Here is a 16,919-nt window from a genome sequence, read left to right on the forward strand (position 1 = left end):
CTATTGTGAACGTACAGAGGAGTATAACTGTTGATAGTTAATTGGTGAATTAACTAATTAAAAATAAACCTATTGGTTAATTGGTTGTTGATAGTTAATAATAGTGATGCCATCCCAAACATTCACATCACACTAGCTTTTTCGATATTGGAGCAATATATAGCATACAGATAAACATTAGTAGACCTTGGATTTTTACTGCCTGTGGTCCACGGTATCTTATATCTCATGATGTAAATACAGTTACTCGTAAAAGTGAGACAATTACTGTGAGAAGTTGTTAATACTATATCCATTTTAAAAATAAATAAAATAAATTATATTTGCCGTAGCAGGGCAGAGGGATGCTTAACCCCAAAGGCAGCTGTTGCTTTACATGCAACACCTGTTTTTTTTTTTTTTTTTTGGGTGGGGGGGGGGAAATCAGTAAATAATTTAAAATAGTGTACTTAAAAATTATATTCTCTATTCGGACACTATACTGGATAATAAGAACAAGTATATTTAGAAACAGTAGTTTTGTTATCCAGAAATAAAAAAAAAAGAAACAAAATAATAAAAATTCCCAAATACTTCACATCGCTTCGCTTCCAACGTACAGCATTCTAGGGTGAACAAAAATGAGGCTGAAACCACATTTATGGGAAAATTACACACACAGGTGGCACATGGTACGTTTTGAAAACAACAGATTTATTACAGCAATACTTTTTCAATTAAAAAATAATCAACAATGCACAACGAAACTGGAAAAAAAAAAAATCATTGGGCACATTAAAATTTACACTGACATACTATTAATACATATTTTAATATTTTAAATTTGTAAAGGGGCAATAGACAATACTGGAGGATTAAATGCTGCAGTATTTAACCCTGTAATGTTTAATACAAAATAACTACAGACACCTTTGCATCAGCAGCTTTTAGCACTTATGTGCAACTGTGTTTTTAATTTTTTTTAAAATTAAATTTCCTAACTTATGTGACAATTTCTAGTTATCTAGCAGCCCAAATTTAGAATCTTAACTCGGCTGCATATGAATTAAAATTTTTAAAAAATTTTTGTTAAAGAGCTTGGGGAATCTTGATGTTAGCAGAAATTAACTCATTTGCCACCACACTGGGGTAACAACCCTCCCCCAGCACAATTTAAAAAATACAAAACCTGATCTTGCCATAACCTTCAGTACCTTACAGGAGCATTCTGAACACTGGTCAGCAGAAATAAAATCTATTTAGGTTCAGCAACTATGGACAGAGATGCAGTTAAAAGAGTGGAGTAATCCAACATCAATGTCAGCAGAATTCCATTAATGAACTTGTGGATTCCATTAATGAATTGAACTCTTTCCCTAAGGTTGTACATGTTTCCATGTATTTATGCATTACAGTGAAACTTTTATGGAAGAGTAAAAAAATTTTCAATCACTTTCAAATTGATGGAACTGTAGGACGATTTCACCAGGTCTGAAATGCAATTTGGAAATAGCATGCTAAAATGAAAGAATATTTTTGTGAATTCCACAAAAAAATAAAGAAAAAAATAAATACAATGATTATAAATACTCTATTTTTCTTAGAACTACACTGACTAGAAACAAAAGATGAGAAACATTCATATGTTTCTTATTCATTTCACTTAACAGCTCATTTTTGAGGAATATAACTGTCATGAAGCGAGATATACCCGTACTACCAATGTTGGAAAAAAAAAACATTACATGCCCAACTGCATAAAGTTTAGTTCAAATGAATATTCAGTACCATCATAATAACATTCGACATGTGGCATATTCACAATCTAAACAGAGTACAATAGTACATGGAGATTTATGGGCTGCACACCACAGGAATAAAAAAGTGAAGGATATGCAAAGCAATTCTTTGCTATTTCTTTTAAATAATACACAAATGTGGCTGAATATTATTATACTAAATTTAACAAAAACAATGTGTATGAAAGAAGGATGTCAGTTAAATTAGTCACGAAAAATGAGGAATATGTGTAACAATATATACAAACATATTTCTACGGAGAATTAATCATTCAGGTAATAAGTCATCTCCTATTTCCTCATTATCAAATTCATCTTCAAGTTGGTCTCTCTTCCTTGCTGCTGTCTTAGGTCTTTCTTCCTGAGGGCCTAAAGGATCTTCATAAGAAGCATCTGAAAATTAGAATAATTAAACACTTTTATTTAATTACAATTTTTGAACAAATGACTGCACTGAATGTAACATTTTAAAGAACTTATTCAATAATATCAGGTTGGCAATGTAGCAGATGAAACACATTTTGAGTTTGAATTAATTTTGAAATGCCTATACATTTATACTATCCATAAAACAAAATGTTTGTGTGAGCACCCATTTGTTTATAAAACTAAATATTGAAATATTTGATTTGGAAACAAGCTGGTGAATTTTTAGAAATAGAATTTATGCAGATTACACTGAAAGAAAATGGCATCCATTTATTTTTTTAATCAGTATACACTGGTGTTCAAAGAAAGTGCATCACCCCTTAAAATTATAATTGCCGTCAGAATAACTTAAGTATATGGCAATATTTCTTACAGATTGCATTAGATAAGATTGACACACGTAGGTGATGACGTAATATTGCATCAGCTGTTACTTTCAGCTATATAAGCACGCTCTGCAAGAGTTGCAGTCATTCCTTGCTTGTCAGGATGGCGAGTTATGTGCAGTTGACGCCACGATGAAGGATGTTCTTTACATCATATTGCTTATAGAATGTCTTGTAGTCAGTCAACAGTGAGTAGATTTCTCTCCAAACTCAAGAATACTGGTTCTGCTGATAGGAAAAAAGGAACTGGACGCAAACGAGTCTCTACGCCAAAACAGGACCGTTTTGGAGCACTTATGCCTTCAAAACCATAAAGCTTCTTCATCTGAGATGAAAAGAGAATGGGAAGAACATGCAGTAGCAAGTGCAGTAACAGTCAGAAGATGCCTCTTCAAAAATGTATTTGTAGCCCATCGTCCTAAGAAGAAGCCCTTCCTCATACAAAAAATGAAAAAGGCCCGATTAATTTGGTGTAAGAAGCATGTCAAATGGACTCCCAAGCAGTGGAAGTCAGTTATTTTCTCGGATGAGAAGAAATTCAACCTGCATGGCTCTGATGGGAGACAAACAATTCGCCGTAGATGTGGTGAAGAATACTATCCACACTGTATGGTGTCTACAGTAAAATTCCCTACCAGCCAAATGATATGGGGGTGCATTTCATATCACAGAGTAGGTCACCTGCAGTTTATAAAATGTTCCGTAAATGCCAATGGATACCTGGCTATATTGGAAGGAATCTAATGGTTGGCTATACTGGCTAACCATTAGAGACCATTTCAACCTGCCAAGCAACTACGTCTTTCAGGACGACTCTGCTCCTTGTCATCGGGCAAAAAGTGTAAGTAGGCACTTCTATAGTTACTTTAACTTTATTTCTGCATTAGAGGTTCAACAGTAATGTGTTTACATTTGTTACAGGTGAAAAAATGGTTGGAAGAACAGTCCATTACAACTCTTAGCTGGCCAGGAAACAGCCCGGACCTGAATCCTCTAGAGAACTGTTGGCATTGTATGGAATCTGCAATTGCCAGAAAGAAACCAAAGACCCTTCGTGAACTTCAGGAAGCCATAATTCATGTTTGGAACCACGAACTATCAGTTGATTATGTCAATGCCTTGACGGTGTGCTCCTGCCATCAGGGCCAGAGGCGGTTCAACTAAATATTAGTTTGCACCTGGTGAAAACTTTTCATTTTGTTTTCCATTTAAAATAATAAACTGAAGCAAACTGAGGGCTTCTGATAACATTTCAGCCATAATTGTCGTGTTTACCAAAACTGTTGTATATAGGTTGCAAGTGCTCATTTTGGAATATTTTTAGAGCACCTGTCAAATATTACTTAGCTTTGCCTTAACTATTAATAAATATCTTTTGTTTATATTTCTATTTGTGATGCTAGTCATTAATGTAACATACCATTGCAAAAAAGGGTTAGAAATGTGAAATTCCTAGGTAATGCACTTTCTTTGAACACCAGTGTATAATTATAATTATCGGACAATTATCAGACTCAATTATCTTACCCATCACTGTAAAATTAAAAAAAGAAATGATCTTTTACTGTCAGCTATTTTAAATTTTTCAATTGGCATATTTCTACAACTATATATTTTGGTAATTTCTCTCTTTCTACCATCTTAAAACAGGATGGTGTTCATTTGTATATTTTAGAATTGTTTGTTGCCAACTTCATCCAAATTTTTCATGGTAGGAAATACCAAGAGGAAAATCATTATAGGGTTAGTTACTCGAACCATATTATAACAAAATAAACATTTTTTAACAAATTTGAATTAAAATACATGCATTTGAGGGATTTTGTTATAATTTTTTATTACATGATATACAGTGTATATCACATTCATTCATAAGAGAAATGTAGGAGGAAAAAAAAGCAAAAGATAATCTCATTTTATATAAAATATTTAAAAAACTTAGCTGAAAATGAATAATCAAGCTAGCTGGGCATAAAGCAAATAATAATTAAAAATGTCCAGTATAGCTTTTTTGATTTGATTTTGATTTGGTAGTTGTTGGCGCATCGGCTTCTGTGGCCATATTGCACCTCCCAAGGTTTTTGCAGTACTTTGATCCAAGCCCGAGGCGGGAATCGAACCCGCGACCTTTGGGTTGCCGGGCAGGTACTTTACCCACTCGGCTAGCCCGGTCGGCTCCAGTATAGCAAAAACAAAAGCTGTTCATAAAAATTCTAAAAAGAATGACAGTAAGCATGTTGCCATTTAAATAGCCATACTCAGTATGGCCAAGTTTACTAGAGCCACTTTAAGAAAATATTGTCATACCATATCCATATGTGTGTGTACTATCAAGACCAAATTTTCCAATATACCTACAGAAGGGGGGGGGGGAGAGAGACAAGGGACTTTCTGCATGCCCTAGTTGCTATAGTGGCTAAGAGATATCTAAGTAATGTACCCATCATATTATGAGCTATGGGACAAAAGGATTTTGCTTTTAGTTTTAAGTGTACTGAAGGTTACAATGTGTTTTTTTAACAATAAGATAATATTCTGTTTTAACTTTTTTTTTTTTGTTGTTCTACACATAAAGGCCCATCATATTACAGTTGAATACATATTACATGTTGAATTTATTCCTCTTTTAATACATAGTAATTTAAATTGATTTTATTCTGTGGTTTTAACATGCTAAAATACCTTGTAAATAATAGCATTGTAAAGGGAAATGTAGCATTACAAGTGACTTTCAACATTTATGTTGTATAGGCCAATTCATTCATAGATGTTTCTTAATTGGAGAGAAAAACTTGAAGGATTTATAAACTTTATTCTATTTCAGTGTGTGAGAGAGAACTGAGATATGATTGAGATTCTGTGCTGTAACAGGTCTAATTAATGACTGCATAGCTGCAACTCTGGATTTGACATACTGCTTTTCTAACCCATTCTCCTGTTCACCATTCCAATACAGTTTTTTTTTTTTTTTTTCCCTATGGCTTTGCCATTAAATTTGCCATTAAAAACCTATGGCTTTGCCATTAAATTTTATATTTATTAAAGAAATTAAAATTCCATGTTTATGTTGTATAAAATATGTGGAACACACAAAATAAAATATTATATATACTATAATGTTAAACCATTCTTTGTAAGTGGAGTGGAAAGCTAAATTTGATGTAACAATGTTCTTCAGTACAATGCCAAAGAAATATGCTGTACTGTTTATAAAGAAGTATATCCAAGATTTTTTTTGTACATTATAAAATTTAGAAAAGATAATAAGTTTGCTTTGTGTACTGTATTTTAATGTGATTTTGCAGTTTCAAGTGGAAACACATGCAGAGAGCCATTTGCTGACAAAATAAGCAAGACTGATGTTCAGGGTGTAGAAAAAAATGCAAAAATAGATGTAGCATTTGAAAGTGAAGATGGTAGTGTCATGTGATAAATCTTCCTCTTGCATCATTTATCACTACTAATATTACTTAAAGTGATTAATTTTATGGTTTAAAGTAATTAGTTTAATGAAATTTGAAGGTTACACCAAGGCAAATCTCCCAAACTAAATTATTCAAACAACAATTAGAATAGTCAACATTTTTGAACCTCTTTGTGCTCTTTTTTCAAGATATAGCTAAATGAAAAAAGAAAGAAATACAAAGGTTGAATTAAACTAAACTAGTTTAATTAGTTACACAGGCACATGAAGAATGAAGAACTGGTGAAAAAATGAATTGAAGACAAAATTAAGAACTTACTGAGAAGGAAGGGATAACTGCATCAAGACTTTCCTAATTTTGTCCTCAACCCAAATTTTGTACCAGTTTTTTAATCTTTATATGTGGCTCAGTTCAGTTTTTAATTTGTTATAGCAAGGTCCTCAAACTAAATAATTCAAGCACAGCAAATAACCAATATTTTGGATCCTCTTTGGGCTCTACCTTCAATACAACTAAAAGTAAAAAAGACAAATCAACCTTTCTATTTCTTCCTTTTTTTTTTCTTTTAGTTGTCTTCAAAGTGGAGCCAAAACACTGGCTATTTGCTGTGCTGAATTATTTATTTTGAGGAATTTGCCTTAATGTAACCTTTAAATTTATATATATATTAATTATTTAAGCATAATTTATGTGAATTTGCATGGTATAATTTCAGTATTAAAATCTTAATTTCCCTCATGTATATCTTTCATAAATTATATATGAAATATTCAGCTCAGCTTCATGCTTCTGTATTTCTTTTTCTTCCTTCCACCCTAGTATGCAAGATGCTCTTCTTGGCAGTTAATACAAGCTCATTTTGTAGCTGAACATGCCTTGCTCTTGTGATCTTTGGCATCATATTAGACAATGTAGGTACCTAGTTATGATGGAATTCGGAGATGGTGGCTAGTTGAAAGTAAGAATGAGCTTTCTTGTTGAACTAAATTCTCATTCTTACACAAATGTTCTTGATACTAATCCTCCTTGAGACCCAGAAGATGATTCTGGGTCTCAACCCAGAGAGTGTCCTGACCCATATGGTTCAGGACACTCTCTCGCAGGTGGACACCAGAGCTATCCAAGTAATATACCTGCACCTCAATCAGCCAGAATCCTATTTCCTCAGATCAAGTTTGCAGGAGTATGGTTGGCCTTTACGTGTATGTCTATTAACCAGTTGTTCTGGGTGAGTCATCCCAAAATTTAATGTGTTGACCCCCCTAACCACCAGGGTCCATTTCTGAATGTCTATGAGCCACAGCACGCAGGTGGGCTTATAACATTAATACAGGATATCCCTGAGAGCAGTATTCAAACTGGAATCATAAGCCCCCCCTTCAACTTCCAGAAATTATGCTGCTTCTAGTGCATAGTGAGGGATCACTATAAATGGTTGAATTCTAGTACCACCTTTCCTATACCATTAGGTTTATTTTGTTGTATATTCATACTTCAAGCCAGCATAATGTTTGGTACTGGAGGATCAGTAAAGTGAAAAAGTGCAGGAATCAATATTGTGACTTTACTTGTCAGAAATGAGCTGTGACAGCTGAATCAGAAAGTTCAACACTAATACACCTCTGTGACGATCTTTCAGTGTCTTCAAGGTGTTGCTTAGCCTTCCCTACATAAATTCACTTCACAACGTAGACAATGAATTTTATAAATGGCACCCATTCATTTAAAATCTGGGATGGATGTCTTCACAACTGGATGCAGAACAGGAACTCAAACGTCAGGGTTCCTATTTTCTGAATAGAAACTAGATATTACAGTTTCTGTTCAGGAAGTTGAATGCATCAAATATGACAGGCATCTGGGAAGTAGCATCCGAAAAGCATAGCCAGTAGAGTAAATATGCTATGTGGATATACATGGAAGTATGTCTGACTATTGTAGATACTACTAAATTCTCATGACAATGTTTTACACCTAAGACTTATGAAATGGAATCTATATTGACTGTGATTCCATTTAATCCTCTGTAATTTTCAAGCAGCATTGCTACAATGAGTCCAGACTTAAAATCTCTACCCTATTCTGTCAAGTTCATCAGCTACCTCTATCGTTCTTCCAACTCCACTAATCACTTGGAACTCTGACTTCCTTTCTCTGAAACTCAACTTTATCCAGGCCAACTTTCCTAACAGTAAGATAATTTTCCTTGGAGATTTTAACTTTTGTGACTCCAGCTGGGTTCAGTTTTCTAATCACACAGACCTAGCTGGTTGAGATGCAAAGGCATGCAATTAGTAATGACCTTGCACAGATTGTTCGTTTACCTAACAGAATACCAGACAATCCTAACCACACACAACCAACACACTTGATCTTTTTCTCACAAATAATCCTTCAGAGTATAATGTTGAGATAAGTAGCCCTCTAGGCACATCAGATTACAAACTGGTGATGGTCTCTTCTCCAATAGAGCCTTTCTCTCATGTCCATTTTAAGCCTCATGTTTGGTATTATAAGAATGTGAAATGGAATGATCTATAGGATTTCTCTTCTTTTCCTTAGCTGGATTACTGTTTTAAATCTTCTGATGTCAATGTTTTCTTAAATCATGTCAGAAAATTATTCTTGTAGGGATGAAATCCTATATTCCACATTCAACCTTAAAATCTCATCCTTTATCTAAACCTTGGTGTTCCAATAAATATGCTAAGGCTATCCAAGATAAGAACGTTGCATAACAAATTGGCTTACATTCAAATCTCCAGGTTCATTTTCTGCCTACATTAAAGCTTGCAACAACTGTAAAGCAGTTATTAATTAACCCAAACTAGATTTTGAACAGGCTAATAGTAGAAATTTTGCTTCTTGTCCAAATGGTAGTCAAGCATTCTGGCCTCTTGCCAAAGCTATTGGCACAATTTTTGCCCATCTATACTATATTACCACTTCTAAAACCTGATAGTTCCATTGCCTTCTCGGCTAAAGATAAAGCTGACTTACTAGCATCCTATTTTTCTTCTAACTCTTGCATTGGCAATTATGGTAAACTGCCTCCTACCATTTCCAGTACTACTTAATGCCTCCCGTGGTCCTCCATGAAAAGGATGTCAGAAGAATTTTGTACACTTGATGCCAAGAAAGCTACAGGACCTGATAGTATTTCTCCAATTGTTCTAACCTGTACTGCTAAGCTTACCGGGTTTTTCCGTTAAGAGGCCCACCCAAATATAGTTCCATCTGGGCCTATATTAGGATTTTGTTTTCCAAATAGAAGCCCATGGGCTTTTATTGGGGACAAATAATAACGCGCTTTCTCGTAACGTATCATATATCGGCGCTCTGCGCATGCCCGAGATGTCATTGCAATAGATGTGAACTGCGCGTCTTTACTCGTTGTCAGAATATTTTACCCTAAAAATGGAAAATAAAAAGTCTAGTAAACGAAAATCGTATACCATCCAGGAAAAACTACAGTTTGTGACACGTTTAAAAGCGGGAGAAAGTCAAAATTTGATATCGCAACAAACAGGCATTGACAGGAAAAATCTTCGCCGTTGTTTGCAACAAGAAGCAGAATTATTGAAGCTGGTTAAAAAATGTAAACACAAACGTCTTGAGGGCACAGGAAGAAAGGCGTTTTATCCCGAAATTGAGAAAAAACTATTTGAATTTTTCAAAAAAAGGAACGAGATAACCACCGATCAGTTACCTATAACACATTGTGAAACTATATTTTCTCACCAGAATTTGGCCTTAAAATACCACCTGCTTTTAAATTAAGCAACAAGTTCTTATTTGGATGGACCAGGAGACATCAGATTAGATCACGTAAAATAATTCATCATGGACAACTCGGATTGCTCTGATACAACAGGTTCTGAATGAAAATTACTAATATAAATAATTCTCTTCTTGCAATTATTATTTGTCTTATATATTTATATTTTTTTAAGATAATAAGAATAATTTTTAATTTCATACTGTTCTATTGTTGCAATATTTAAAATAAAAATAACCTTTCATTAATCAAATAAATATTATTTAAAATAAAAATAGCCTTTCATTAATTAAATAAATATTATTTCAAAATAAACCTGTTTCCGTTAAGAAGCCCATGGGCTTCTATTTATGGACAATATGATGACCTTAAAAATGCAAAAACCAAATACAAGCCCATGGGCCTCTTAATGGAAAAACCCAGTACTCCTGTTTTGTGTTGCATTTTTATACTTTCTTATTCCACTGGTGTTTTCCTTCTACTTAGAAATCTGCTAATATCGAGCCAGTTCATAAAAAGCATGACAAATCCTTCCTATCCTATTATCTTCTCGCTGCAATTACCTCTACTCTTTCCAAAGTAATGGAGAAATCCATTAACCGGCAACTCCTAAACTATCTAGAAACCTTCCACCTGATCAATGATCACTAATATGGATTCTGTTAGTGTCGATCCATTTGTGTTATACTGGCATAAGTTACCCATGTATGGACAAATTCAATGAAAAAGTTTGGTGAAACTGAAGCACTTGCGTTTGGCATTTCAAAGGCTTTTGATTGTGTTTGGCAGAAAGGTCTTCTAAAAAAGGTTCTATCTTATGGATTGCTCACTAGTTTTTGTAATTGGGTATCCAATTTTCTTTCCGACTACTCACTGCAGATCACATACCTCTATTAGGGATTACTCTGGCTTCTAATCTCTGGGCATATGGCAAATATTGCTTCCTCTGCTTCTAAAAAACAACATTTTTTTCTTTTGCTTTTTACATTACAAGTAACCCAAAAATAACTTATACACTTGGTGGAGTTGAACTAAAGTCAGTAGTGGAAGAAAGGGACTTGGGAGTTAGGATACGGTTAGACATGAAGTTTTCTGGGCATTGAAGACAGGTTGCAAGGAAGGCTCTTGGTGTCCTATCGATGATTTATCAAACATATACTAGTAGAGATAAGGACATCATAATCCCATTATGTAAGGCTATTGTCAGACCACACTTGGAATGCTGTGTTCAAGTTTGGAGACTGCACCTAAAAAAAAGACATTGAGCTTCTTGAAAGGGTCCAAAGATGGGTAACTCACCTGGTGAGATCAGCAAAAGGCATCCATATAAGGAAAGACTTTGAATATGTGGGTTGCACAGCTTGGAAACTAGACAACTTAGATAGGAGACTTGATTGAAGTGTTCAAGGCTCTGAGAGGCAAAAGTAAAATGAATGAAGATGAAATTTTCACAGTTATAAATGATTCTAGAACTAGGGGCCATAAATTCAAGTTATGAAGGAGATTTTTAGACTGGATTGCAAGAAGTTTTATTTTAGCCAGTGGAATTTACTGGAATAAGTTACCTACATGGGTGGTAGAGGCTGACAGTTTGGGGAAATTCCAAGGTCAGCTGGACCTACAGGAGGAGGGAAACACATAGGTTGTCTATTTCTTTTTATTTTATTTCATTTTTTTATTATTATTTTACTTTTTTTTTTTTTTTTTTTGGCTGGTGCACCATAAGCTTTATGCTTCCTTGCACCATATGACTAATACTATTACTTTTCTTCTAAACAACTACTCACTCTAAACAATTCTCGAATTTGTCCTACCATGGAATACTGTTCCCACATCTGGGGCAGTGCATCCAAAACCTCCCTTGGGCTTTTAGTTAGACTCCATTCAAAAGAGGATAGCCCAGGTTAATTAATAACTCATCTCTTACAAAGTCTCTCTGTCTCATAGATATTCTGTTTCTGCTGCATGCCTTGTTCTTCTGAATTGACATCTATAATTCTCTCTCTCTCTCTCTCTTGTCCAAATATGTGCCACAACCATTTAGCATCCAACTACTGTCCATATTCAAACTCACAGAACCAACTTTTTATCCCCTGAACTTCTGTTTCATGGAACAACCTTCCTTCACATGTATTTCCTGAAAATTATAATCTACAGAAATTCAAGTCTAACACCAAGAAGTATCTTCTGTGTTCTCAACCTTCAACCCATGCACAGTAACAAGTAATATGTCTTAATACCTTTCATGTTTGCAGTTAAAAAAAAAAAAAAAAAAAAAAAAAGCCTTACATGCTGTACTATTTTTATGTACTGGTGCAAAGAGGCATAATCAGTGTAATGATCTGCACACAGTGGTTGAAAATAGACTAAAGTTGTTAAGCATGGGCCAATTCTTTGCATTGGGCCTGTCATTTTTTGATGTGCTGGAAATTTAATAATCCAATAAATTTAATAAAAGAAAAACTTAATGTTTTCTTGATGAGACCAGTGGGACCTTCACTGCAATAGTTTAATGACATTAGTTAAGAACTAATGTTATTAAAAATGTGATTAATTCCTGCAAATAACAACAAAAAAGCTGAAATAGCATCAGTTAATTACTAATTAGAGATTGAATGTTTAACACTAACACTGAATTTTCTGAGGATACTTTTATAATCTGGATCATACAGTGATCTCTATTTCACTTGACAGAGAGATTTCCCCCCTTGAGAAATGAGTAACTTACTTGCAATAAAAAATAAAAATCAATTTAAAAAATAAATCTCACCTATCTCTTTTCTGGTCGGTTGGTATGGCTCATCTGCTTCTAGTAGAGGCATTTTCGCATGCTCATTTCCTAAAGACCTAGCTGAAGCTGCTAAGGAGTTTCTAGAGCTGTTTCGAGGACTGTTCAGAGGAGCACTATGATCTATAAAAAAATTAAATTATGCTTATTTAAATTATATTTAGGTTCTGCGATTAGGAAATCATTTGGAAAAAAAAAAATAATAAATAAATAGAATTACTATTATAAAGTTCATAAATTTAAATTAATGGTAATACAAGTGGATGTCAGAATGTGCCATGATAAGAATATTTTATGTGCAAGTATGCATACTTCCAGAATAATTTCTGTCAGCCATAAGATGCCTTTGTGAATTTCTCAGAAAATTCCATATTTCAGATATTTTAACAGCCTCATAATTACCTTATGTGAAATTATGTCCAGTTGAAATAATTTTATATATATATCTCATCTAATACTACCTTTAAGACTGCAGATGATGTAAATTCCTTTAAATCTGAACAGAAAAAACTGCCCTTGCTGATTTGTATATCTACTATAAAGGGCATTTTAGAAATTTTTATATTTGTAAAAATTTTATACATAACATGAACACTAATATACACAGGTAAAGACAGTTAAAAAATTTTAGAAATATTTTATCACCTGTCAAGATCTCAATTGGGTTTTGTGTTGACATCTCTAAATGAAAAATTAAGACCTTTAAAACACAATGAATGCATATCATAAAAGAATAATCAACATGCGAAATTCATACAGACTTCACACAACGAATGAAGAGTTATACACAAGGATTAATAAGAAGTGCCATGTAATTTTTACATCAAGCTATCATGCTGTCAGCAATGTTATATAGAAAGTCAAGCAATAATATCACATTCATCTTTGAAGGCAGATTTTAGCTCATAGAATTTCTGGGGGAAGAGGTATCTTGCAATGCAATTTGCCATCCCAGGCACATTCTATAGGGTTCATGTCTGTAAATCTAGAACAATTACTACTGGTACTTCTGGTTTTTTCCAGAAATTTATCGAATGAATCCTATGCGGAAGTGCCTTATTGTCTGTAAAAAGGAAATGAAGAAAATTGCCCCTCCAAACCTTGAATGCTAGAAGAAATCCTCGTATAGGATTCCTAGAATTCATCTCTGTATTGGCCAGCAGTCGAGGTTCCACTCTCAAAGATATGGATGAGTATGCAGCAATTAATGGTAATGCCTTCCCACACTGATACCACCAAAACCGTCCGTTTCCCATATGGTGGAGGGTTGATATCACACATCATTTCCTCTTCAGATGAAATTTAGTATTAACTAATGTGAACTATTCAGGCTGAATCTTGACTCCACAGTTCAGTGTCCTAATTGTGGTTCTCTGTACTCCAAGATAAATGGCACTGGTGAAACTACCATACTGCCAGATCAGCCACCACAGGGAAGGCTGGACAGTTGCCTTGGATGTTAAAGAGCATGTGGGAACTGTTGGCGAATCTCAGAGGGGGCAGAATTTGTAGTTTTGCTATGGTAAATGGGGATCTTTTTGGGAATCAGAGGAATGCAGGTTTGCAGCATACAGTCCCTTTTCATTCAGCCTGCAACACTGCAGAAATATCTTTTGGACCTACTTGAACATATTGAAATCAAATTTGTTCACTTCCTTTATTTCAAGAAACACATGAAGTTCCACTGTAAAGATTACAACAGGCTTTATTTAATTCCTCTTAGTTTATGTTGTAATCTTTGGTCTTGCTGTTTTATTTATAATTTAGTCCATGATTTTATTGATTCTCCCGCTCTTCTAACTCTTATTAAATCTAGTATTCTATATGTATACATATACACCGAGCTGGCTTTGTATACCTAACACCTATGGAGCTACATTTTCTAATACAGCCTGTACACATCTTGACATGGACTCCACAAGGTGTTGTAGGATGTCCTATGGTAGCATAATGTGTCCAGTAATGCCCAAACATTGACATGTGGAAGATCATAACATCAAGTTGTTCTTTTCTAGTAGGTCCCAAACATGCTCATTTGGGTTGAGATTGAGTGAGTTGGGTGGCCACGGGAGGACAGAATTCACTGTCATGTACTGAAACCCATAAGCCCATCTGTTGGGCTTTTTGGCATGGAATGTCTTGTTGATAGATGTCAGAGTTGTCTGGATACACTATCATCATGAGGGGGGTGTACTGGGTTGGCAGCAATAGAAAGGCAGGTGTTCCCATCGAGCCACTGATTAATGGTGATCAGAGGGCCCAGGGCATGCCATGAAAACAGTCCTCAAACCATAATACCACAGCCTCCAGCCTGCTGAACATCAACAGTGCATTCAGGTGCCATGGCCTCATTTTGCATTTCTCCAAATGTGGATACTCCCAACAGTGTCCAGTAATGCCCAAACATTGACACGTGGATGATCATATCAAGTTGTTCTTTTCTAGTAGGTCCCAAACATGCTCATTTGGGTTGAGACTGAGTGAGTTGGGTGGCCACGGGAGGACAGAGAATTCACTGTCATGTACTGAAACCCATAAGCCCATCTGTTGGGCTTTTTGGCATGGAATGTCTTGTTGATAGATGTCAGAGTTGTCTGGATACACTATCATCATGAGGGGGGTGTACTGGGTTGGCAGCAATAGAAAGGCAGGTGTTCCCATCGAGCCACTGATTAATGGTGATCAGAGGGCCCAGGGCATGCCATGAAAACAGTCCTCAAACCATAATACCACAGCCTCCAGCCTGCTGAACATCAACAGTGCATTCAGGTGCCATGGCCTCATTTTGCATTTCTCCAAATGTGGATACTCCCAACAGTGTCCAGTAATGCCCAAACATTGACACGTGGATGATCATATCAAGTTGTTCTTTTCTAGTAGGTCCCAAACATGCTCATTTGGGTTGAGACTGAGTGAGTTGGGTGGCCACGGGAGGACAGAGAATTCACTGTCATGTACTGAAACCCATAAGCCCATCTGTTGGGCTTTTTGGCATGGAATGTCTTGTTGATAGATGTCAGAGTTGTCTGGATACACTATCATCATGAGGGGGATGTACTGGGTTGGCAGCAATAGAAAGGCAGGTGTTCCCATCAAGCCACTGATTAATGGTGATCAGAGGGCCCAGGGCATGCCATGAAAACAGTCCTCAAACCATAATACCACAGCCTCCAGCCTGCTGAACATCAACAGTGCATTCAGGTGCCATGGCCTCATTTTGCATTTCTCCAAATGTGGATACTCCCAACAGTATGACAGATTTGGAAATGGAATTCATCAGACCAGGTGACAGATTTCCACACACTGGTGATCCAGCATTGGTGTTGACATGCTCATCATGGGTATCCATGATAGCCATTGACTGCCATAGCCTATAGGAGCTAATGTCTGGCACACAGTTCATGTGGATATTGGTCTTGCTATTCCTGCATTGTACTGGGTGGTTAAATTATATTCAGGTGGTTACTGGGCCACTAAGTTGCATTGTTGTTGTGTTATGAGACAAGATACATGATGCTCACTCTGGGTGTCAACCACACGACTGTTCAATGTGTGACCTCTGGCTGTTTGTTCAACTGCTGTTGAGCCAGTCACAGTAGACTCCTGACACCACAGAATGGTGTCAGGAGTCTACTGTGACTGGCTCAACACAACAAAATTGGGAGCACTTAACCATGCTGGCTGTTATTGAGAAACTGGAACCTGCATATCTTGTCCCCACTATCATTCCACATTGGAAGGGGAAAGATCTCAACACTGACCATTCTTCCCCACAAACAGTCAAAAACTGATCACTACATGTGTGAACTACAATTTTATATTAGCCATTCCCAATTTTGATCCTTTACCAATCCTTTCCTACAGAGGGGGGGGGCATTGCTAATCAAGGCCAACTCAGTGTATATATACATTCAGAACACTAGAATAGGTCAATTGCAGAATATATATTCTGCTATTGGCCTATTCTAGTCATTAAGATATTCAAACCTCCAAGTTTACATTATTATCCACATTTTATCATATAGGTATACAGGTAGTCGTCGACTTACGACCATGTTAGGTTCCAACCGTCCGGTCATAAAGCGATCTGGACGTAAGTCAGACCAGTTTAGCTAAATCAGACACTGAGTACAACACAAAACTTCAGGTGGTAGATGACTTTCATCAACCGGTGAAATACCACCACTTTGCTTATTGGAGGCTTGAAGTGGTGAAACCCATGTTTAGTCTCTAGAGCAAAGTTTCCGGCATCCCCCTCCCCCCATACTTCTCCTTCAACCCATGCACGGTACTAAGTACTATAGGTTTTGATACCTTTCGTGTTTGGGATTTTCA

The 16,919-nt window shown here is 35.8% G+C and overlaps 1 protein-coding gene across 4 annotated transcripts in view; it reads right to left on the reverse strand.

Annotated features, from left to right (window-relative positions):
• Positions 1-1,719: 1,719 nt before the first annotated feature.
• nompB (intraflagellar transport protein 88-like protein nompB) overlaps positions 1,720-16,919 on the reverse strand; it is a 226,029-nt gene continuing 210,829 nt past the window's right edge. For all 4 annotated transcript variants that reach the window (XM_090383716.1, XM_090383697.1, XM_090383706.1 and 1 more), the window contains exons 25-26: positions 12,567-12,707; positions 1,720-2,171 (exon numbers count right to left, since the gene is read on the reverse strand). In XM_090383716.1, the coding sequence (XP_090239842.1) occupies positions 2,047-2,171; positions 12,567-12,707 (266 nt within the window). In that variant the 3' untranslated portion in view covers positions 1,720-2,046. The remainder of the gene's footprint in view (positions 2,172-12,566; positions 12,708-16,919) is intronic.

Source organism: Mastigoproctus giganteus, chromosome 1, assembly GCF_048544385.1.
Source record: "Mastigoproctus giganteus isolate SK-2022 chromosome 1, ASM4854438v1, whole genome shotgun sequence".
NCBI lineage: Eukaryota > Metazoa > Arthropoda > Arachnida > Uropygi > Thelyphonidae > Mastigoproctus > Mastigoproctus giganteus.